Source organism: Diceros bicornis, chromosome 21, assembly GCF_020826845.1.
Source record: "Diceros bicornis minor isolate mBicDic1 chromosome 21, mDicBic1.mat.cur, whole genome shotgun sequence".
In the NCBI taxonomy this organism is placed as follows: Eukaryota; Metazoa; Chordata; class Mammalia; order Perissodactyla; family Rhinocerotidae; genus Diceros; species Diceros bicornis.
The window spans coordinates 44,336,779-44,362,221 of record NC_080760.1 but is presented as its reverse complement, the minus strand read 5'-3'; the positions used below and the strand labels follow the sequence as shown (position 1 = coordinate 44,362,221).

Below are 25,443 nucleotides of genomic sequence, written 5' to 3'. Positions count from 1 at the left end.
GACGAAGTAATTAAAAACAGGATTTCTGTTACGTGGAGTCTAGCAGAGAGAAATCCAGATTTAGTCATCCATTAACCTGTGTTTTGTGGCTAACACCACAGGTGGTGGAAATGCCCATATGTTTGTGTTCCTGATTATGCTTTTTATAACTACAATTCTTCCTTCATTTTTCTTTCACTCAATCCCAAGTATATAGGAACTCAATTTTTGCTTTAGTATTTCAAAATTTCAGTGATAGCATTGTAGCTTAAAGTGTCCAATTTTCAGCAGCCTAGTAATTCTGGAGCAGTTTCATAATTGAACTCCTCTGCATGGGAATCTTGCCCTTGTGTTCAGCAGCAAAGAAGTTCATTAGTACAGGATTTAAAGTGGTCCCTAGTAAAGGGAGCATTTGAACACTATTCTTTTATTAAAACATTTCTTAATTATTTATGTCAAAACTCAGTCATTAAAAGTGAACTTTATGGGAAAATAAAGTAGTTTCTGCCTTAAACCATAGAGGAGCAAGATATATTAGTCGGCCTTTCGTTTCTGTTGCTTTAAAATAGATCATTACTCAAGCATTTGCAGTCATTACGATAGTGATGAATATAGCAGAAAAGGTGATTAACACGATCACAGTGTAAATTTTGAGTTATAATCCTCAAGTTCATTTAATATACCGTCATGATTTGTAACTAAAATAAATAGTAATGTTTGTTCTTTCCTTACTTCTTTGTGATATTTATAAACTTGAGGCTAGTTAATCAAATGTAGAACTGTGGAAAAGTTATCAGTCGTTTCTAAGAAGTGCAAAGTTAACATTGAAGAAAATGTTAGTCATCTTTAGGTATTTGGATTGTTAATTGCTTAGAGTTATACATGTAGTAAAAAAAAAATCATGTGACTGTGAATTTTCTTGTGCTTTCCTGCTATTTAGATGCCCAGCCTACAGAGTCTGAGAAGGAAATTTATAATCAGGTGAATGTAGTATTAAAAGATGCAGAAGGCATCTTGGAGGACTTGCAGTCATATAGAGGAGCTGGCCATGAAATACGAGAGGTAAAGCATAAACATTTTCCAATAAACTAAAAATCAGTGTGTCCCTCTTCTTTTTCATCTCTGTTGTTGCCTATACTTGAGAACTCTCTGTTGCGTATTAAGTATTATATTTAAAGGAAGATCACTTGCATTATTTCAAAAGTGGTTGCAGTGATATAAGGGTAAAAGGAAAACAGTGTTCTATAAATATGTAATTTATGTATATTAACGAAAATTTTGTTTATTGTTTTGGTTGTTCTCACACCTGAAATTTATAGTATCCATGGGGGACTGTTTTATACTTTTTTTTTGGAGGGGAGGAGAGAACATAACTCTGTGGCTTTTTGTTCTGCCACTCTGTTTTTTCCGTTCCTCCTAAGCTTCCTAGGAGGAAGCTGAAATCATCCTTGTGGTCTGGACTCCTCTAACTCTGTCTGATGACTTTACAACACAGAGCAGATGTTTGGTGTGGTCTCCCTCAACTTTCTTCTTCCTAACCTCTGAACTTATGCAAGTTTCCATATATCTCTTTTTTCGGAAGAAGCTATGTCCCTACTTCTTACCAAGACTGACTTCTCTACCTTTGTTCTCCCTCCTATGCTGAAACTTTACTCTTCTAATTATCCCTTCTCTTAATTACATCTTCTATCTTTTTTCTTTTATTGACTTCTTCCCTTCGGTATGTACACGTACTCAGGTGTTCTGTACTACCCAGGGAAACTCCCTAGCCTTGGAACCTTCGCTCTTTCTTATTACCACACTTCTTCAAGGCATAGCCTACACTTTGTTTCTTCATTTTCCCCCCAACTTCTGCTTCTATTATTCTTCTCTATAACTAATAGTACAGAGATTATCAAGGATCAGTCTATTGGATTTACAATCCATATCCAGCTCAATTTCTCTAATGATATTTGGAGTCCTGGGGAAGGCAGAATTAAGTGCAGACACCAGAAGATGATGATTCGAGAAATGTTTTGGACTAAGGGGCCACAGGTTTTGGTGATTGACTGGATATTTAATATAAAGGGGAAGGGGAGGTTAAATGATGCCATGGTTTCTAGTTTAGATCAGCAGTTGGTGATCCATTAACTGAGGGAAATTATAGATAATGTGAATTCTATTTTTCACCTCACCTGCACTGGATTGCTTGTTCCCCAAATGTCTTGCACATGTACTCTTCCTTGCCTTTGTTTTTGTCTGGAATATGCCCTTCCTTTTTTCTTTTCCTGTTCAATTCCTGTCCTTCCTGCAAATCCCAAAAAACCCCTGCTTCTCCCTTCCTCTTTTGCCCTAGCACTTTACACACGTTTCTTTTATGGGAACCATTACTTTTTTTTTAAGCCTTTGGTATTTGACGTTTCTCTCTCCACCACTGTACCTCCAGCTCGAGGAGGGTAAACCTGGTTTCTTACTAATTTTTGTCTCATCCGCACCTAGTGCAGGGCTTACTAGCAGTTAGTAGCTATTGAAGAAATAAGAGCTTTACACTAATTGTGCCGATATCATTACCTTAAACACAACCTTAAGATTTCAGTATAGAAGGCATGTAACCATTTCTGTAAAATTCAAGTTCTCTAAACATTTAAACGTACTTTGAAAAGTCAAACACCTATGGAAATTGAAGATTTAAATGATTAAGCAGGATCTTAATTTACTAATTGATAAATTATTCTTTCCCTATAGGTCACACCAATTCACAAGTTGTTCTAAAAAATGTTTCATAGTGTCTCATGTTAATTATTAGTGCTACAAATTATTTTTAATTTTCGTCAGTGTTATATCATTAAACTTGTTAAAGTTTGTTTTATAATTGAATTCTTATCAACTGTTTATAGTTGTCTCCCGTAAACAATAAAGAAAAAATATCTCATTCATTATAGAGACAAAGACCATTACCCATTTGATTTTTTTTTTTTTTTTTTTTTTTTTTTGTGAGGAGATCAGCCCTGAGCTAACATCCACCAATCCTCCTCCTTCTTTGCTGAGGAAGACGGCCCTGGGCTAACATCGGTGCCTATCTTCCTCCACTTTATATGGGACGCCGCCACAGCATGGCCTACCAAGCAGTGCGTCGGTGCGCGCCCGGGATCCGAACCACGGAACCCCGGGCCGCCGCAGCGGAGCGCGCGCACTTAACCGCTTGCGCCACCGGGCCGGCCCCCTGATTTTTTTTTTTTAAGTAGAACTATTAGGATTTTTTAAAAACTTCCCAAGTGGTGGAAGGGTTACTCTGCTTCTGTGTGGGAAGGCTCACTATAATAAAAATAGTGTTTTCCCTAAAGTCTTTATATTAATTTGAGTGCATATTAAGATTCAGTTGTAATCTTCTAGAAGAGAATAAAATGATAGAAAAGTTTATATATAGGTCATTTCAAAGAGGGCATCTGGGGCTGTGAAACCAGGAGCTCTTAACCCTGTGACCAAACCCCAGGCTGCCAAAGCGGAGTGCACGAACTTAACCGCTACGCTACCGGGCCAGCCCAAATGATTTCTGCTCTTGCACCAGATACTTACGACTTTAGAAAATGCTCTCCAAAAGACTACCATTCAAGAGGGAGATAAATGTAAAAACTTTCATGGCTGCCTTATTCATGGTAGCAAAAATGTGGAAGTAATTCGTAGAGTTGTTTTGAGGATAAAGTTAGATAATCCATGTAAACAGCACAGCACAATGCCTGACACATAGAACATAGACTGCGAGTTTACCATTATTGCTATGCTAATGATGTGGAATTATATATATTTTGTTTAAATAGCATTTTATTAAACATGACTCTAAGATAGAATGAAATTTAAGATAGAATCTATTAAATAAATAAAGCTTATTCTCTAGGATAAACCACTAGAGAGTGAAATAAAAACTTTCCACTAATGTTTTGATACATCCATATCAGTTGTAGCATTGTTGAAAATGAGAGTTAGAATACCTGCTCCACGACAACCTTATCATTGACATTTACTAAGTGCCCTTTGCATGTTGTCTGTAGTGGATGCGGTGCCAAAAACATTGTTTAACAGCAATGAAACTGATGTGAAAGGAGAAGGAAACAGAATTAAAAGGAGAACCATAAAATGTTGTCTTAAAGGAGCAGCCAGTGTCTTCAGTTCTAAATCCAGGCAATACAGGGCCAGGGAAATAGTTAACTCTACTAAGTTATGAAAATGGGTGACATTTGCTAGATCGTTTTGGTATTATGCGATTGAGTAGATATTTAGAAAATCATTTTTAGATCCTTGCAAGAAAAGTTGAATAGGCTTCTCAAGAGAAGAAAATAAATTCAAAAATTTTATCTGTTTGCTTATTTCCTAAATAATAAATAAACAGATTTTTACTACTTGATATAAAACATTACTGAATTTGGGCTTGAGGCTAAAAGGATTTTTTTATATACAGCAGGATAATGTAACAGTCCCTTTGAAATATTCATATTAGTATAATGTGAAATAAGGATTATTACATGTAGTGTCAAATTTCTATAACAATTTAAAATATTTCCAATCAGTCACATAAATGAGATTTACTTCAGACTCCTCTTGTGTTTAAGCATCATTTAAAAATTTTTTATATAAAAAGTCAAAATTTGATTACAGTAGCAAGCTTATAAAACAAATTGCTTAAACAGTGTATAGCCGATTTATTTAGTTTGTTGCTTATTTATTCAGAGCATCCTCTAATTCTCTCTGGTTTCAATTTTATTTTGCTTTTTTCTTTTTTTTTTTGGTTTTATGTGGATGGAGTCAGAGTACTAGTGCCTTGGGAATATCTAAACATGTAGGTACCTCCTAATAATGTTTATAAGCAGGCTCCCTGCCTTGGTTATGAGTTGCAACTTTCAGATGGTGTGTTTAGCTTGTTTGAAGATGTTAGAGAAAGCAAACCAGGTTGTTGAAAAAAGCATTAAGTTCCATAAAAGATTAAGAAAAGCATCTATAAGCAAAAGGAAGATGAAAGCAAGAAAATATATTTTTGGGGGAATAACTTTCTATATTCGCAAAAGATTGCCTGATGGTTTGAAAGACTAGGCAAAGAAAGAGACATATTCCTGTTTATATTAGAGTCTCTAGATTATGTTTTATTTTCTCCCCTTTCAGACTTGAAACTAGTTTTTCACCACCTTATTCAGGAAAGCCTGAGAAAACCTGGATTTCAGAATAAGAGTTTAGTTAGAGGGAATAAGAATCTTTGACAACTTCTAAATCACATTTTTTAGGTTGATTTAGGTTCTTAAGTGTTTGTTAGGTTTTGTAAAGCTAGTTTGGACCCTGGAATTTGAATTATTGGAAGTTTCGTAGCCTCTTCCCAGAGTTGGCATCTTATTTCATTTATTGATTTACTTTTTTGGTTTCCTTTTATTCCACTAAAATAATTCTTAGACAAAGAACTAAGAAAGCCTGTCTGTGATATGGGAAACAATATAAAGTGGTTTCTTTTTTGTGACTCTAAAAGGTATCAAAGCATAATATATTTAACAAACATAGATTGTGTTGTTTTTTATTCCATTATATCCATATCCATTGCAGGGTGACTAAGAGTGTATTATAATAGGTTTAAAGTATCCATGGAGTTGAGAAGGCCCACTCTCAGCATTCCTGGGTCCATTATTATTTATTTTGTAGATTATACCGGGGTTTCCTATGTTTGCTAGAACCTTTTTTTTTTAAATGTAAAAATAACACTGGTGTGATTTTTAAAACTCTAACTATTTTATTCCTTGGATTTTGAAGGCAATCCAGCATCCAGCAGATGAGAAGTTGCAAGAGAAGGCATGGGGTGCAGTTGTTCCACTAGTAGGCAAATTAAAGAAATTTTATGAATTTTCTCAGAGGTTAGGTAAGTTGAAAGTTTTATATTACTTCCCTAGTGAAAAACACATTTATTGATGCTAGATGTTATTGAGAGTATTTTATATTCACATTGCTCAATTTGTATATTACATAGGTAGAGCAAGCTTGTTAGACTATAAGATTACAGCGTGATCTTCTTATCATCTCTATCAACCCAGGTCTTTAATTCACTTAGACGTTTTCCTCGACAAATTATGACTTGCACAAGGAAATCTCTGCAACCTAAAGGGTCCTATTATGAGAAACCACTTGGTAGAATTTCTCTCCAGCTATACAGCAAATTCTTTCCCATATGTGGGAACTAATCCTCAGGCTCCTGGGTTATTTAGATCTTTGTGTTCTTAAAATCATTGCTGATTATGATCAGTTCATGTATCTAAAACTGTATAGGATGAGAAATAGGAAGCTAATGATATACCCAAAATTATCTAAGGAGTTATTAAAGCAAAAAGAATTCAAGACCATTTGCTTTTTCCCTTGCATGGGAAAACTTATTCAAAGATGAGAATTGTGCCTTCACTAAGTTGAGTAAGCAAAGTTGGAGTTCCCTTTCTTGGAGAAGGAAGAAGGCAGAGCAGGTAAGGTTTAGCTGCTCATGTAATTTGAAAGATGTAAATTGGAAGGGCTTTACTTGGTGAAGTTGTGGGCTTAGTGGAGGAGCGGTATATGCGTATGTCAGAAATCTGAAACATTTAGTTTTAAGTTCTTGACACATGTTTTTACATAGTTTTGGTTTTTGAATCGTACGAACATGTTACATATTCTAAATGAGTAATACAATTTGATAAGAAAACCAGACTATAAGATAGAAGTCAACCGGGGCTCATAAGCTAAATATAGACCTGAAATGTGATTTGTTTGGCCCACACAGTCTTTTAAAATTCGTAATTGGTTACCAGGTTTAAAAATCGGGAATTATTTGGGTTTTGTGTTCTGTTGTTTTTTTTAAGTCTCCAGTTGCTTTGGGAAGACTAGTAGCTTAGGCAACGATTGATCAATTGATCTGCATCTCATTTGGCCAAAGCTAAGTGGCAAACCATCCCTGTGTTTGTTAGGTCATGTGCTTTCTAGTTGGCAGTAGGTCCCTGTCATGTCCTAGTTTTTTATATCTTGCCCTCCTTATACCTTTATATTAGCTATTTGGCCATTTGTGTGGCTGTTTTAAAATTCAAGTTCTATTTTTTTTAAAAGTGCCTATGTTTTAAAAAAAGTAAGAATGGCGATTTTTTCTTAGATGCCGTACGGACTGTTAAATGTAAAGACAAATAATAGTTGAGATAGAAGTGTTTGTGTAAATTATCCTTTTCTTACTAGAAATAAGAATTTTAAGTTATTTTTCCAAGCATGACAATCAGTTCTTTCACACTAGCCTTTCAATCAAGTTTCTCTGTAGTCTGTAGCTTTGTAACCTCAGAGAGCCTAGGTCTTTTAGTCTTAATTATCTTGACTCCCACTTATTTAGAGTTTCTCTTTTGTTGCTAATTCCTAGCTGCCTTTGAAGTTAAATTGCTTTAGGTGGTGCTCAGTTCCTACTCAAGCTTATCTTGGTCTCTTAGCATTTGCCGGTACAAAAAATTGTAAAATAGGCCAAACCAGTCAGGCTTTACATGTTTTCTTCTATTTTAACTGTTGGAATTAAATCAGGCTAGTGGTGTGTGTTCCATCGTGGGTGCTGTGTTCCATTTCAGCAGAGGGGTATAGTAACACAGGTAATAGTGAAATAGCAATTTTCATGCTGTCATGTGGGAGCCTTGAACCTTTGTTGTTGTAGTTTAGGGGCTTCTGTAAATTTATGAGCAAAGTACAAATTTAAGATCTGATGGTTTACTCCTCATTACTTGGCCAATAACCTGGTCAATAATGTTTCCAGTTTCCTTGCTGACAGGATGCATACTCTTGTTTGCAAATGATAGGAACTCAATGTTTGTTGAATGAATGAGTGAGTGAGTGATGGATTAATGAATACACACAGCTGATATATCAAATATGTGTTGGGTGTTTAGGAGAAGCAATAATTATGGATTTTAGGCTTTGGAGGCATAATGGCCTATGTTTGAATTCTGGTGTATGCCACTTATTAGTTCTGTGGTCTTGGTCACATCACTTAAATTCTCTGAGCTTCAGTATCCTATCTGGACCTCCAGTCTGTTGAGCCCTCTGCTGTATAGACCGCTAAACCTCTCTTGTCTCTTCTCTTCCTACCTCACTGCTGAGCCACAGATGAGGTTAAGCACCATGGATACCACACAGCTGTCATGATGCACATGGTCCTTCACAGGCTCGCAGTGCCAAGGAGATTGTTGATTGGCCTGAGCACTACAGATATATCATGGGGTGTGCTCCAGAAGAGGGATCCTGATCCCTTGCCAGTTGGCATATTTATAGAGGAATGGGGAAGGGATCACTTGCCTAATTTGGAAGATACTGAGCTTCTTTGCCAACAGGGTTTAAACTTGCTGGCCTGGAAAACATCCTGTACTTGCTTGTTTCAGTCTGAGGCCTTTCCAGTTGAGGTAACTGCCTGAGGGAAGGTTGTCTGATAGACAGTAAACAAACTGCTTTGTGTCTCCTCAGTCTTCTTCCTGTTCCAGGAACTTGCTGTAGGGACCACCTCCAGGGGTCATAATGAGTGAGTCTATCCAATATGTTGACTCCTTTTCACTGAACTGAATTTATCAAAATCTACTCAGAAGCTCCCAAAGTGCCCACGATAATTGTGGTCATGTCTCTTGGCTGTTTTAAATCCCCCCCCAGTACACAACCTTTGGATTCTTTTCTGAGGAGTCAAGGACTGGTCTTTGATAGTAAATGGATGGCAGTTGATGAGAATAAATGGCTCTTGTCTCTAAAGGGGAACTTTCTGCAGAGGCCTTCTCTTCCTACTCATCCAGTTGTTTCCTCTTCTTGTTCTGCACTGTGGCCTAATCTGTCTTTGTTATTTCTCCCAGTTGTTCTCTTCTTTGCAACCTTCTTATATAATTTTGGTGTCTGCACTGCTCTACCAGCTAATTTCTTCCAGAATTTAGGGCTTAGCAGCCCATTAATTTCCTCTTTGTCATCTACCTTTTCTAAGGACCATAACCACATGATTTTGTTTTAGGAGCTTCATCAGAGAGATCAATCTCTACGCCATCTCTTCTTTGACCACCCTTTTTTTCCAACTCAGCCAGAGACCTGGGCCACTTTCTGGGATCCTCTGTCTTTGAATCCTCTCTTGACACGGCATTGTAGGCTAGTAGGCTGTCTTGTATCAGCAGAGGTCCCCAAGCTAAGAAGCTGATCTAGCTGCTTCCAAGGCAAATAAGCAGCGTTATCATCTTGAGTTTCCCTTTAATAGATCTGCCATTGAGGGTTTCAGCCACTCATGGACAGAAGTTCTCCAGCTACGGTCACTGGCCATCCCAACTCAGCCAAGAGAGCTGACTCCACCCCTTGGAGGAGGGTCTTCCATTCCCCAAAGTGGTAGAGCACTGTGAATGCTGAAATTAACCCTGAGATTGATAAAACCGAGGAAATGCAAATTTCTGTTTTTTTTTAACAGCCTCTAACAGTATTGGTCTTTTGGGTTTTCTTTAAAATGGTTTTTCCTGTTCTCATACTTCTCAAACTTTGCTTTCCACTTACATTAACACTGACACATGGAATGAATATTGGGAGAAGCGAATTATTTTTCAAAATAGCCAAAAAATGTTTTTCCTCTTAATTGATCTTCTTCACATCCACTCTTGCACCTCAATAATCCATCGTACTCCTACAATCCATTTTCTACACTGCAGATGAAGTGGAGTTTTTAAATGCCAATTTGATGATATCAATATAGTGCTTAAATAGTTTCTCCAGGGACATAGGATGACAAGGCCAGGGGGCTTGATGTGGCACACAAATTACATGCATGTGTGTTAGTCTTAGGTTGCTCTCCTGTTTGCCCTCTCTCTTCCTCTTATGTTGGTCTTCTTGCAGTTCTTCTATGTCATGCTCTGCTCCGCTCAGGATCTGGCTCCCTGCCCTGTCTGTTTGCAAACTCTTGCTCATCCTTAGTGCACTCCGCTCTCAGCCCGGATGTCACTTATTCAGGGAGGTCTTTTCCTGAGCCTTCAAGTGGGTAAGGCCTCATTTTTATACCTTTCCATTGTATTGTGTACTTTCCCTGCTTAACACATGTCACAACTGTAATAATTTTCTTTCCTCTCTCTGAATCATTAGGCCCCATGTGGGCATAGGGCATGTCTGTCTTCATCTCTGTTTCCCCAGTGCCTGGGCCATAGTAGACAGTCAGGACATTTTCTGACTTCCTATAAAAAGAAGATAATAGCTATCATTTGGAGTTATTGTGTGGATTACAAATAATGTCTGTAAAGTGTCTAGCTCAGTGCCTGGCACATGATAGACACATAAGAATTACTGACTATTGGTCGTAATCAGTAGATTACTATTTTAGAAGGTTACAGAAGGCTAGGTAGAATGTTGCTGTATATGAGAAACAGTTTATTATGGTGGAAAAAATAGGGCTGTCCAGTCAGAAACACCTAGCATTTACTAGCCATTTCCTTGGGGGTCTAACCTCTTTGAAATTCAGTTTAGCCATCTGTAATGCCATGTCATAGTTAATGGTGAAAGTTAAATGAGAGACGAGGTTAAGTGCATAGTATGGGTGTTGTTCGTAATTAGGTCTTCATAAGTAGTAGAGCTGGTGTTTTTTTAAGTTAAAGGTTGATGATCTGACATAAATTTATTATCATTAACATTTGTTTATTAATCTGACATTTATTCATTAATGTCAGATCACCATCTAACTCCGTAAGGTCTTGTTTTATCTGAATAGAATCTAGCATTTTTTTCTGATTCTGTAATCTGTATCTGAATTAGTTTGACTTCTATGATTTTTTTGAAGTGAAATATTAGTATTTTCATTTTTAAACACAATATTTATTAGTCTGGCATTCCAAAAGTAACACTTGTTTCAATGGGACCATTTTATTTACGTAATGAGTTAGAATGTCTGTATTATGGTCCTGAGATGCCAAGCTCTTGACACACTCGGGAAGCTAATTATTAAAGCAAATATTTTGTTTCCTTTAGTAGCTGAAAGAAAGCAGTTTATGTTTATAAATAAACAGCATATTCAAAGTATAAGTTGGTAATTCATTCATAGCCACGTGCAGATTTCACTGTGGACACAATGCCATTTTGAAGTTACTCAGCTCTAGGTAACAATTGCTATTTCAAAAAATCACTGTGTAGAATGGTGAAAGTAATATAAAATTTGCCCTTTAATCCTAGTATTTAATTCAGATTCACTTTCTGCATTGTTTTGAATTTGAGTTTACAGAATTATAAAATTGAATTAATCTCTTTAAGGTTTTTATTCTGTTAAACAGTGTTCAATTTGAGTGATTATATTTAGCTAATGTGGGTTTTAAAGAGGTCTTGCTTTTATGGGAATTAAAATTATAACATTTATAAATTGCTCTCTTTTTATTTTTTATTTTTTTTTTGTGAAGAGGACTAGCCCTGAGCTGACATCTGATGCCAATCCTCCCCTTTTTTCTTGAGGAAGACTGGCCCTGGACAAACATCCATGCCCATCTTCCTCTACTTTATATGGGACGCCACTACAGCATGGCTCAACAAGCGGTGCGTCGGTGCGCGCCCAGGATCCGAACCCGCGAACCCTGGGCCGCCGCAGCGGAGCGTGCGCACTTAATCTCTTGTGCCACCGGGCTGGCCCCAGAATTGCTCTCTTTTTAATAAACAAATATCAGAGAGATACAGACCACTTAACATTTTTATCTTTTTTTTCAGAAGCAGCATTAAGGGGTCTTCTGGGAGCCTTGACAAGTACCCCATACTCGCCCACCCAGCATCTAGAGCGAGAGCAGGCTCTTGCTAAACAGTTTGCAGAAATTCTTCACTTTACACTCCGGTTTGATGAACTCAAGGTAAGATTTTCTGCTGGCCCTGGTTGTTATGAAAATCAGGAGACTTTCAATGTGCACTAGGAGGAAATGCCTGGAGACCTTGTTGAAACGTGTTTAAATGATGTCTGCTGATCCTTAACAAAAATGGAAAACTGGATTTAAAAATTATGCAGGTCTATTGATATATGCATAACATATAGCAAATTACCCAATATTCAGTCTTCATTTAACTTTGTTTTAAAAATCATCTCTGAAACAAGAGTGTTGAACTTTTCTAATATTTTTTTCTTTTCTGCTCGTCCCCAATTTTTTCCCAACATTCTTTTATATAAAAATGTTAAGCTATGGGCCGGCCCCGTGGCTTAGCGGTTGAGTGCGTGCGCTCCGCTGCTGGCGGCCCGCGTTCAGATCCTGGGCATGCACTGACGCACCGCTTCTCTGGCCATGCTGAGGCCGCGTCCCACATACAGCAACTAGAAGGATGTGCAGCTGTGACATACAACTATCTGCTGGGGCTTTGGGGGAAAAAATTAAAAAAAAAAAAAAATGTTAAGCTATTTCTCTCCCATGCTCTCCCTCCCTCCTCACCCCTCTCTCCTTCCCCCCTCCCCCTCTCCCTCCCTCTCCCCTCCCCCTCTCCCTCCCTCTCCCCTCCCCACCCCTTTCTCCCTCCGCCCCCCCCCCTTTCCCTCTCCCTCTCTACCTCTCCGTCTCCAGCTCTCTCCCTTCCTATCTATCTACCTGTAAACATCCTTTTCTTAGAAGGAGTGAGTGTAAAGAAACAAACACTAGATTTCATATCAGGAGCTAAGAGCTGAATTCTTAACTCCAACATTTTATGATTATATCATAGACAGTTTTTCTCTTATTAATACTTTGTACACAAATCACTTGTATATAAAATTTTAGTCTGTTCAATTGCCCTATTGACTATATATACATACTTATATTGTAATAATTCAAAACTAGTGCCTCCCACATTCCTGGAAATGATTGAAAAGAAGAAGGAAAGTATACTGACTGTGACTAAAAAACAATCTGCACAGTTTTTATATGTTCATTAAGGACTGAGTAATGTTATATAATTTAAGTGCAGAGAGCCTTCTTAGATGATACCAGTTTTAGTTCTTTTTTTTTTCTTTTTTCTCCCTGAGGCCCCAGGGCATAGTTGTGTATTAGCTGTAGAGTTGTAGGTCTTCTTTGTGGAATGCCGCCTCAGCATGGCTTGATGAGCGATAAGTAGGTCTGCACCTAGGATCCGGACTGCAAACCCCCGGGCCTCTGAAGCAGAGCGTGTGAACTTATCCACTATGCTGCTGGTCTGGTCCCCCCAGTTTTAGTTCTTAAAGTGGTATTACAAATTAGGAAATGTTATTTAACTGGTTAAAACTGTATTTAATAGATTTTTCACTTAGTTTTTACACTATTGTTTAGTACATAATACCTTTTCCTTTCATAAATGTCTTCTTTAGATGACAAATCCTGCCATACAGAATGATTTCAGCTATTATAGAAGAACATTGAGTCGTATGAGGATTAATAATGTTCCAGTAAGTTAATGCTTTGAATTAAGGGGTGGTGATAATAATTCAGCTCTTAATTTGTTCAGTTTATTCTTTTATTTTTCTATTCATTCGTTCATTCATTCAGATAAAGTTAAAGCTAGTAATAAAGTTAGTAATTATGGGCAACCACAGCTGTGGGAAGAAAGAGCAAAATGTAGTAAACCGTATGGTGTTTACCTGTTTTTCCACTCAGTCCCTTAAATTCCCAGGACTACTTCAATAAAATTGCTTTTTGTCTGTATAACATTGATACTTAGAAAATTTCTCTTTGTATTCTCATTTTAACTGCACAAAAATTTTGTGAATTAGTGGTTATGAGTTTTTTGTCCCCATATTCTTAGAATGGAAGAATCCTGGAGAGAAATTGACCTGGGATAGGAGAAGTACTAATGTTGGCAAGAGGGGAGAGCAAGGTCATGGACTTGGAGCACTTCTGCTCCCAGTCTGGCTGTTTGAGAAAATGTCCTCTGTGCCTGTTCCTTGTCTAGAATAGTGTCTCTTCTGATATCTTTAGGCTTGTTAGCCTCTTGACTTCTTATCTAAGCTGTTTAATAGCCTTTTCTACCTCCAAGGAGTCAAATGCCATAAGTAAAACCTTAAATATGGAGAAAGTATTATCTTTTTCTCTAGGTATTTTGAGGACCTGTATCATGCTAATTGGTGTGAAAAAATAGAGAAATTTCTAGGATCAGCCCTAGCCTCAAGAAGATAGTTTAATAAAGAAATACTATATAAACATGCAAGGAGTGATAAGTGGCATAGGAGGTTAAAAAAAGTACCAGAGGAGACTGTTCATGTTTTTTTTTTATTGAAAAAATATTTTCTGAAGTGGTTTCTCTAAGACAGGCCCTGGGTTGGAGGAAGGATTTCTCCTCCATGAAGCCTCTGTTATTTGCATCAGTTTGGTTTCGCATAGACCAAGTCCTGCTGTGAGGCTCACCTTATCACCTGTCTTTTTATATCCACCATATAAAATAAAAGCAAAACACCCAATCCTCTGTTACAGCCATCCTTCTATCACTCAAGGCCGAAGACATTAAAGTCTTCTTTGTACTGTCTTTCACCTTCAAAAATTATAGGGAAATCCAGTCATCATAATTTAAATATCTCTGAAATCTCTTCCCTGTCCTCCTTTTTATCTCTTACTTCTGTCCCAGTGGAGAGCCTAGTTTTCGTTCTCTTTTTGGCAATCATTCTATAGCAGTAGAACTCATTTTCTGACCTACAGTCTTTTTTACTTTTTGGTACAGGCTGCCCACTATCATCAGTTAAGTTTCTTTAGAAAATTGACTTAATTGTCATTCCTTTCTTCTCACACTCTAAGTGGCTCCCCGTTACACAGAAGAAAAATACGAACCTAAGCTACAGTCTGACCCTAATCTTCGTTTCCAACCTTATCTTTCACTAGTTGCTGCCCCTTATTACACTGAATACGTTGAATTGCGTGGAATTACATTCTACCCAGGCGTTGGAAAACATGCTCTTCCTCCTGACTGGTTGGAATACCTTGTATACCTGCCCATCATCACCTGCAAAACCCTAACCCTTCTATGAGTCCATTTTAGTTTCTTCCAGTCTAACTTAGTCTCTGTGTCACCCCCCTTTCCAGTCATTATCTCTTAGCATGTTGTTGTGGATGCTGTGTGGGTTCTTGTGTGTTCCCAGTGGAGGCAAGTGCACTGTCAGTCATCTTCCTATCTTCCATAGCATCTAGAACAATCCCTTGTATACAGTAGTAGCCCATCAAGGTTTTATTTAATTGCTTAATATCATTTAAAATAGTTTTAAAGATTAATCTTTTAAAAATTGCTTAATGTCATTTTTATTTTTTTTGTTTTTGAGGAATATTTAAGTATTATGTGTACTTGAGGGTCTAACATATAAGAGTATTTAGTAGATTAATTTAACAAGCATTAATGAGAAAGGCAGTCTGCCTAGGTTCTTTTATAAATGTTATTACATTTGATAATTTATGAACTGATGCCAAGTACTCTTATTTTCCACACAGGCAGAAGGAGAAAATGAAGTAAATAATGAATTGGCAAATCGAATGTCTTTGTTTTATGCTGAGGCAACCCCAATGCTGAAAACCTTAAGTGATGCCACAACAAAATTTGTATCTGAGGTAAGCGTTGTCTAGGACGTTGTTCTTTGCGTTGCTGCTCTTCTGCCTGTCTGCAGACATGATGACCTCAGCAAGTCCCATGACTTTTAAATACCATCCCTAAGCTGATAGACTCCCCAGTGTATACACTGAGTCCTGTCCCTTCCCCGACACCCATGTGTGCATATCTGCCTGCCCATTTGCAGTCTCTTTGGATGCATTGTTGACACCTCAGCAGTATCATGACCAAACTGAAGTCTTGATTTTTTTTCCCAACACTACCCTTTCTCCAGTCTTTCCTATCTCAACTAATAGTAAGGCTGTACAAGCAAATAACTTAAGGGTTATCATCCTAAATTCTTTTCTTTATCTCACCCCCTACATCCACTTCCTCAGTCTTATTGGCTCTCCCTCCAAAATACACCCTGAATCTGAAAACTTAACCCCTCTCTTGCTACCTCTCCAGATCAGCCCATCATTCTTTTACCTGGATTATTGCATTCATGTTCTGACTGTTATTTCTTCCACTCTTGCCCCACTCTAGTCTTTTCTCCAAAGAGCAGCCAAGTAATCTTCTTAAAGCATAAACCACATTCCCTTCCTTGTCTGCTTAAAATGTTTACAGTGACTTCCCAGTACCCTTAGGATAAAATCCACATACCTGATGCCTGGGAGGCCCAGTCTGCATATTGTGATTGTTTCCACCCAGCTAGAATGTAAGTGCCTCTTGGGAGAACAGGATCATGGCTATCTTGATCATAGCTGTATCCCAGAGCTTAGAACAGTCCCTAGAATCTAGTGCATATTTTACAAAATTGAAAGTAGGAACTAGATTTTAAAGTTGCTAATTTTTCATATTATGTTGGGTTTTAAATTATGCTTAAGTAATAACTGTTGGTCACTTTTACTTTTTTTTGTTCTCCATACACTTTTACAGAATAAAAATTTACCAATAGAAAATACCACAGATTGTCTAAGTACCATGGCTAGTGTATGCAGAGTCATGCTTGAAACACCGTGAGTATTAGCTGATCTTTTTCACTTTAACATTCCTTTTGAAATGGTTGTCTAGGTATGAATATGTCATATTTGAAGGTGGAAATTAAGTATATCCCAACTATCCAGTGTTAACATATGAAAAAATTAAAATAGTTTTGGCAGCTTAATGTAACTTCTGGTTAAGTATAAAGAACAGTTGGTTTTCAGGTGCCTCACACTAGTCAGACTAACTTACACTCTTCAGAATGGGGGTTTTGTGGTGCTTTTTGGGGGGTAGGGGATGAGCTTGAAAGCTCTTTTGGTTATGCTTCTCATAACCACTCTCTTCCTTTTCAGTAAAGGACCTTGTCTGTTTGCTAGAGAGCTGCAGTCACTCTTCTTATCCCTTTCTCTCAGCATCGGTTCTCAGTCTTCAGTTTTTTTCAACACTAACTTGAATTCTCTTCTGGGTTTCTCCTCTCTCTCAAGCTATTTATGATGTGTACCACGAAGTTTTCTGGCTGCTTTTTCCTGACAGCAGGCAGAAAGAATCCCTCCTGGATTCCCAAATAATATATGGTTTTACTAGATGATTTTTGTTTTTGTGGAGCTTTTTATTTTCCAAAGCACTATGATATACATCATTTTATTGGAAAACCTTATGAAGTAAGAGGGCAGCTACTCATGATCATCATCATTCTCATTTAGGGGATGATGTCCTGGGAAATGGAGGGACTTATGCACAGTGGCCGACCCCACACATGTGCCTGGATGTCTCCATCCTGGTTCTGGACTCTTTCTGCTATGCCATGCTGCCTTCTCTATAGACAAAAGTTCTATTTCTTTTTTCCCAAATGAAAGAAGAATATGATTGAATTTTAGCAAATTAAAATTCAGGAATACAATAACATGTTTAGATCAAGTTAGCCCCTAGATAGCAAACGTACTGGCTCTGTTAAGCTAGTGACTTTTTTCATCGTAGTGGTGATAACAGCCTTTACAAAGCACCCATCCCCAAACTTGTACTTTGGGGCTACTTTTGATTTCTCTAAAATTGTCTGATCCCTGCAAGCAGAAGGGGTAACGTATTCAGGTGCGTATAGAGACCACAATATGTAAATTATAACTTCCACCCACCTCATTTCTCTGGAAATCTCATTGCAAAGAAGGGGAGGTGCATAATGTTAGCATCCCTTTTAGAGATCAACAGGCTATGTCTTTCAGCATCAACTGAGAGTTGAATCAGCTCATTAGTTTGTGATGTGCTTCATCCATCCATCCTTTCTACCCTCCAGGGAATACAGAAGCAGATTTACAAATGAAGAGACAGTGTCATTCTGCTTGAGGGTAATGGTTGGTGTCATAATACTCTATGATCATGTACATCCAGTGGGAGCATTTGCCAAAACTTCAAAAATTGATGTAAGTTATTTTTTTTCATATAATTCCCAATAATTTTCATAAATAGAAATCATAGGCTTTTATTTAAAGAGCTGGCAGGCTGCACTCTGTTACAGAACTCAGTTTTATAGTTTGTGATAATGGTGGATTTTGGTCTCCCCTACTCTCTTGCAGTATTTCTTACGGGCTATATACAGCTGCACTAGAATGATTGAAGGATAAATATATTATTTTTCAGGGTATCTCCATGTAGGGAAACCTCATACTCATAACTGGTCCTTCTGCATATTTGGCAGCATAAATAGATAATCAGACATATGAAATTTTTTTTTATTGTCTCCTTTCTTTCTGTTGGCCAAAGGCCATTTCAAACAAAAATGTGTATTAAAAATCAGTAGAGGTGCTCCAGTGAAAAATGTTGAAGACCACGTATTTTCCCTCCTCCCCCTAATCAGAATAATTTGTGGTTATAGCCTGGGTTTCTCTGTTTTGTCATTTCTCCCCTCACCCTCTCACGTCTGTTTCATCAGAATTATAACCAGTGTTTGGTGAGAATTGTCTCCCAGTTTCCCTTTCACAGCTAGTTCAGGCTCTTAGCATTTCGTAGGTAGATTACTGATTGCCAGCCAGTCTTCCTGCCCTCATTCATATCCATCCTATGTGAAGAGAAATGTGTTAACATTTATTGAGTGATTGCTGTGTCCCAGGAATTTTACATTTGTTCTCTCATTTAACTCTGAAAATACTCCTAGGATGTAGATGTTATCTCCCTGGTACTAATAGAGAAACTAAAGTTTAGGGAAGTTAAGTAGTATAGTTGCTAGTGAATGGTAGAGTAGGATTTTGAACCCACATCTCCGTGGCTTCCAAAGCCTGTGATATCTCTACTATGCTCTGCTTTTTCACAGTAATTGGGCTCATCTTCTTTACATACCATCTTCATTGAGTTGTTCCCTTTTTCAATAGCCTGTTTCCTGCTGCCATGCCCATCAGTTCCAAATGAGTCCTCCTGGCTTTCAAGGCCCTCTGTAAACTCCGCTATGCGAGTCACTTCAGCCCTGCAGAATTCTGTCCTCTGTGTGTGATATACTTTATTATTTTTGTCATGGCATCCATCTACCTCTTTTCCTTGCCAGCATGTCCATTCCATCCTTTAAAAGGTTACTCAACGTCTTTTCCAGGAAGTCTTCCCATAGCTGACCCTTAGTTTTCTGATTAGTGTGGCTGGTGCTTCACTTTGACTGATTTGGTTCTCAAGAAGTTTTGTTTGACTGACAAACCGAAAATAATAACACTTGGGTAGATTTTTTTTTCCTGTTCTAAGAATAATAATTTTGACATTTCCAATGGGTAATTTCTTATGAGTTCCATAGTTGTGGTGCTAGTTTAAGTATTACTATTTCGAAAGTGAATGTTAGATGAAAAAAGAGATGTTTCACCTTTTTGGTTTCCTTTTCTCCTTAGATGAAAGGTTGTATCAAAGTTCTTAAGGACCAGCCTCCTAATAGTGTAGAAGGTCTTCTCAATGCTCTCAGGTGTGTATATGTACATGTACATACATATAGGAAAAATATGTGTAAGAAAATGCTTCAAAATGTGAATAGCACAAAGGATATGAATATAAATGTTCAAGTTAGAAATGTGAAGATCTCGTTTTGCTTATTGGTAATCTTGCTTTCAAATGTTGGTTACAGTATTTTTATAATGAAGAGAGAGAGAGTGTGTGTACAAATGAGAATAGCAGTTTTATTTCTTTCCTGAAGATTTGGCTTTCATTTTTTGCCCCTCTTAAAGCAGAGGTGCTTATTATTTTTTATTTTTTAATGAATGTAATACATGCTAATTATAAATAAAATTCAGTGAACACAGGAAAATTTAAAGAAAAAGAAAGAAATCATGTAATCGCACTATTGTGAAATAAACCACTATTAACATTTTGGTATATATACTTTTAGAGGTTTTTTCTTTACACTTAACAGATAGTCATAGGTCTATATGATAGTTATCTTTTTACAAAATAATACCATACAAACTGTTTTACAACTAGCTCTCTTCCCTTAATATAGTGTAATTACATTTCTGTGTTCACAAATGCAGATTTCTATTATTTTTGTGTATTTCCTATATTTCTTATAATGAAAATAAAGCAGTCAGTCATTATTTGAGATCTTCTCTCAGCTTAGACTTATTTGATTTACTAAAGCTAAGAATGCAGGAATATTTTTAAATGAAAATCTCAGTACATTATAACATCTTGACTACAGAGATTTAATTGGTAGTATAATTCCCTAACACAAAAGATGATTTGCTCGTTGCTTGATTATCTGGGGCTTAAGCACAAAATTTATATGAACACAGAAATATTTATATAGTGACTTTTTGAGGTCACAGGATGTCTTTGCTTTTCATTGCAGTGCTTTGTAGTTTATAGAACAGAATGAAATGATTTCCAATTCAATATTACATTCCGCACATATTTTGTGAGCAAAACAGATTGTATTCCTCTTGAATACTTAGTCACACCTGGTATGTCATAAAGCGAAACCTAGGCTGCGTCATTTCAGCTGAGTGGAACCAGCAAATGATTTTATTAAGGTTATGAAAAGTATTCTATAAGCAGTGATTGCCTGAAAGGAGATCTATGCTAAATGTACATCAGAAAGATTAAGGAACATAATAAAGCGATTAAAAATTCTTAAAATGTCAAACTATTTCAACCATAAGTGTTGTTTTTGGAATTTGTTACTCTTGAGGTTTTGCAATGCAAACTTCATTGGTTTTACCAGTATTTATTGTGGTATGCATCTTTCCTACTTGGTCCCTTTCTGAAAACTACCTGTGTCCAGTCAGCCTGATTTTTCTCCCAGGCTGTTTTCTTTTGGATTGGTTACATCCCTGAAGCCAGCAAGTGACAGGAAATCTTTTCTAAAAACTAAGAGATAATTGAGGTTTAGGAGGTTTTAGTATTATTTCTTTGCCTTGAAGGGACTATACTTAAAACTTTTATTTAAAAACCCAGAGTTTACTTTTATTTTTCAGAGTTAAAGAGAGTTCTGTCTCTTTTAATCTAGAATTAGGGCAGAAGAGGGCAGTGGCAATGAGTGAGTGATGGAGTTGAGGGCTCCCACACAGTAAGCTGTGTTTGTGGGAGAGGGGAAGAAAAGTACCAGTGAGACAAGAACCACCGTCACTTCCGTTAAGTTTTCTTTTCAAATATATAATGGAAATTAGAAAATGCAAGTTTATTGCAGCGACAGCTCTTCAACTGTTTGTATTCGTGGTGACAATATTCTGTGTCTGCTTCTTATTTTTTCGCCTAGGAAGTTCTGTAAGGTTAATCATTTTACTTGATGCTATGGAGTAGTGGTTATAATTAGTAACATTTTTATATCACTGTAGATGCACAATGCAATTTTATATATAGGACTTTAATCTTCACCACAGCTCTGTGAGGTGGGTGTGGGAATGGGATGTTGAAGGTGTCTCCATTGTGCAAAAGAGTTACCTTAAGCTCTTGAGAAACTAAAGATGATACAGCTAGTAAATGTTGGAGTCTGTTTTCAAATTCAGGATTTCATTCTTGAACTCCCAAATACGTGACGTCACACTGTTGAGCCTTAGGTTTGCTGTGCAGTTGAGCTTCAGTGTGCTTTGGAATCACCTGGGTGGATATGAAAAATGCACATTCCCAGGTCACTGCCTCCAGAAAGTCTTCATTAGATCTGGGGTGGGGCTCAGGCACCTTCATTTTAAACGAACTCCCTTGCTGATGTAGATAATGCTGATGCTTTGAGAAACCCTGCTTCAATTAAGTCAACCTAGCCCTTAATATGCTTCACTCAGAGCAAAGGAGATATTGTTAAGAAAGCAGTTTGTAATCCCAAAAGTGCTGTGCAAGTGTTGTTATTTACACCTCTACAAAATGGAATACCTTTTTGCTGAATTATTATTATTTTTTTTGTGAGTAGCCAATTTACTAGAGATGCTCACTCCATCGTTTTCCTCAGAGCCAACAGTTAATAACCAAATGAGAGTATAATTGCATGTCTATATATTATTTATTTTGAATGCTTTTCTGTAGTGATTATAGAAACTCCAGCTTATGTGATTATGAGAAAGCCACAAGTCTGGTCTACATTTTACAGGTGGAGAAATGGAGCCAAATACCTTTGAGCATAAGAGAGAAAGAGGGAGAGAGCTAGAGCTTGGAGCTAAAGTTCAGTGCTAGATAATTGCCTTCTTAATTAAATTTAAGAGTAAAGGTAAATAATAGTTGTTTTTCTTCAGTAGAAAAGTCACATGCCCTGGGAAAAGGACTTGGTTTTGTGCACACAGTGAAATACTGCTCTACACCTTCATACGTTACTTTCACACACATCAGAGGTTACTGGCCTTTTCGTGGTGGAGAATGTGGTGATGCCTTGACCTCTCCATTGGCTCTGTCCGGGGAAGGATCTGAGAACTGTGGAAGCTCATGATCACATCCCATGGAAGGAGTGAGAACTTGTGCCGTAGTAGAGAGAAAAGCACTCACAACTTTGGAGTGTCACAGTACCTTGCTGATTAGTAATACTTTTACGTACTCTGTGGTAGAAATTTTGCTGTGCCCATTATTTGGCTCTTTCCATTATCCAGTTGTATAAAGAAGAGGGGGGGAAACAGGAATGAAGAGATGGATGTTGAAAATTCTTATTTCCTGGCATCAGTAGGATCATGTGTAGCTGTGTGTACTTTCTCTGCACTAGGGAGCTGGAACAGAGGTTAAGTCTTTGCTGTAGCGCCTGCACTTAATGTAAATGTTCCTGTACGGGTTGTTATCCCAGCCTGGCTGCTTACCCTCTTGTCTCCCTGCCGCAGATACTTGCTGAGCACCTCTACGTGCCAGGCGCTCTGGGATCCATTCAGTAACGTGGGAACAGTTTGGAAGTGACTTCTAAGTAAAATTTAGAGAGTATATCAGATACTTAATAAGCAATCTGTCCAAAGATTTGCTTGAGTATAGGTACTTGCTTCAATTTTTAAAATTGATTTGAAATGAACCTAACAAGAATTGAGTTTTAATTTATTTAACGCAGAAAGGCCATCTGTGTGTACCTGCTTAAAATGATATTCCTTAAAGATTATATGTGAAATTCTTATAAGCCAAATTAACCAGACCAGCATTAAGTTCTGTCTGAATTATCTCCGAAATATATCCCACAGTCAAGCATTTGAGCACCTATTTCCATTGCTGCTCATCTGGTCCAAGCCTTGGTCATCTCTCACTTAGACCCTTATGATAGTCCCTGGTTGGTCCCTCTGCTTCTCCTTCTGTGCCCTACAGTTCTCCCTCAACAGCCAGAGTGATCCTTTCAAAATGTAAATGAAATCACACAACATTCCCCTACTTCATATTCTCCACTGGCTTTCACTGCACTTAGAATAATCTCCAGACTCCTCACTGTGGCCGCCAGTGTCCATGTGACCTGGTCTTTCCTGGTCTCTGTGGCCCCACCTAGTACTTTGCTCCTAGGTTAACCCCTTCTGTAGTATTAGTATATTATCGTCTTTTTCTCTGCTAGGTTGTAAGCTCCAGAACAGTGCCTGACATAGAGCCTTGCTTATTGAATTTCTGCGATGTAAAGGAATCCTATGGTGAATCTTCTCGTAAAATAATAATCACTCTTAGTGATTCGTTTTTGGGTTCTTAATTTGGATTTATATACTTATAGCAAAACACCTCTGCCTAAAAATAAGGCACTGAGAGAAGTGAAACATTTTGGGATGTGACAGTTACAGCTGAAATAGCTGAGCTGTCTTAAATACAGAATACAACAGGGGTCAGCCAACTTTTCTGAAAAGGGCCAGAGAGTAAGCAAATGTTTTAGGCCTTGTGGGCCACATGGTTTCTGTCATAGCTAGTCAACTCTGCCATTGTTGCAAGAAGGTAACCATAGAAAATACTTAAATGAATCAGCATGGCTGTGTCCCAGTAAAACTTTTTATATAAACACTGAAATTTGAATTTCATATAATTTCCATGTTAACATGAAATATTATTATTGGTTTGATTTTTTTCCCCCCAGCCATTTAAAAATGTAAAAATATGCTTAGCTCACAAGCCATACAAAAATAGGTAGTGGGCTGGATTGGCCCACAGGCCAGTTTGCCGACTCCTGGGATGTAACAGTTACTTTCCTGGGAGTGAGAAGTCACAGCTCATGTTTACTTTAGAATTTAACCAGATCCGTTCAGCAAGGTAGTTCAACAGCTAAGTTAACAGCTGTTGGATGTTCTGTTTAAAAGGCGGTGGGGAGGATAAGCTGGGCAGAACCTGAACAGAGTTCAAGCTGGAATGAGGCGAATGTTGAGAGAGAAGGTTTGCCTGGCCAGTTGCTCATCTCATGGTAATTTAGAACTCAATGCAGGTAATGCTTTGTTTTTTTAATTCCTTAAAATCGATGTTTTTTTTACTTTTAGGTACACAACAAAACATTTGAATGATGAGACTACCTCCAAGCAAATTAAATCCATGCTACAATAGCAGTTCTGGAAGAAGCGCCTGCTGTGGACAGACAGTTCTGCAGTGACTGGGAATGCACAGTTTTTAGGGATTGCAATTCCTCTCTCATTTACTCTTGCTTTGTATTTCTGTCCTCCGTTCCTCCTCCCTTTTTTAATCATGTTCTTGTTCTTAAGACTTCTTTTCTGTGCCAAAATCAGTAAAGTTATACTCTGAAGGGACATTGTCCTTTCAAACGGGCCATCTAAGGCAGCTAATTATGCATTGCATTGGGGTCTCTACTGAGAAAAATTCTGTGACTTGAACTAAATATTTTTAAATGTGGATTTTTTTTGAAAACTAATATTTAATATTGCTTCTCCTGCATGGCAAAACTGCCTATTCTGCTATTTAAAAACCCTCAATGACTTTATTTTCTACTGCCGCTTTTTTCATGTGCAGCCAAAATGAAAATGTTTAAATTAACTGTGTTGTACAAATGGTACCCAACACAAACTTTTTTTAAATTAGTAAGACTTTTGTTTAAAGTTTTAAGTTTGCATTTTGACTTTTTTTGTAAGGATGTATGTTGTGTGTTTAACCTTTATTAACTAACGTTAAAAACTGTGATGTGTGCGTAGAATATTACGTATGCATGTTCATGTTTAAAGAATGGCTGTTGATGATAAAATAAAAATCAGCTTTCATTTTTCTAAGTGTGGCTTGGTTTACTGATGTTTTATTTTTAGGCTTCTAAAGCTTTCCCCATGTCTATTTTTATGTATACACATTACATAATTTTGCCTCCTTTTAGGGACAAGCTGTCTTTTTAATAGTATTTTTCGTCATTATTATGTACACAGTTTTAACTGCTTTTAAAATTCTTGCTAATTGCAGTAAGACCAGTGATCTTGTCATTAACTTGACTTTTATTCTTGATTTAGTCTTGTATGGATGTAGTCATAGAAGGAAAACTGCCCACTTGCTTGATTCACATTTCCCAGAAGTGAGAGGGTAGCAACATGAAGCAAAGAGTGTGGAAGGAAGAACAGCTCTTAATACTGGGAGGAGAGTGAGTATAAGAGGGACTTCCCAGGAGAGATTCAAGTCCCCGATCTCACTAGTGGTAGA

The 25,443-nt window shown here is 37.5% G+C and overlaps 1 protein-coding gene across 8 annotated transcripts in view; it reads left to right on the top strand.

The window, feature by feature from the left end:
- CYRIB (CYFIP related Rac1 interactor B) overlaps window positions 1-25,028 on the top strand; it is a 144,894-nt gene extending 119,866 nt beyond the window's left edge. For 7 of the 8 annotated variants that reach the window (XM_058564935.1, XM_058564938.1, XM_058564941.1 and 4 more), the window contains 9 exons: window positions 920-1,041; window positions 5,746-5,851; window positions 11,668-11,804; window positions 13,256-13,333; window positions 15,357-15,473; window positions 16,390-16,469; window positions 17,726-17,852; window positions 19,296-19,366; window positions 24,291-25,028. In XM_058564935.1, the coding sequence (XP_058420918.1) occupies window positions 920-1,041; window positions 5,746-5,851; window positions 11,668-11,804; window positions 13,256-13,333; window positions 15,357-15,473; window positions 16,390-16,469; window positions 17,726-17,852; window positions 19,296-19,366; window positions 24,291-24,354 (902 nt within the window). In that variant the 3' untranslated portion in view covers window positions 24,355-25,028. The remainder of the gene's footprint in view (window positions 1-919; window positions 1,042-5,745; window positions 5,852-11,667; window positions 11,805-13,255; window positions 13,334-15,356; window positions 15,474-16,389; window positions 16,470-17,725; window positions 17,853-19,295; window positions 19,367-24,290) is intronic. The other variant, XM_058564940.1, reaches the window with a different exon arrangement.
- Window positions 25,029-25,443: the final 415 nt, after the last annotated feature.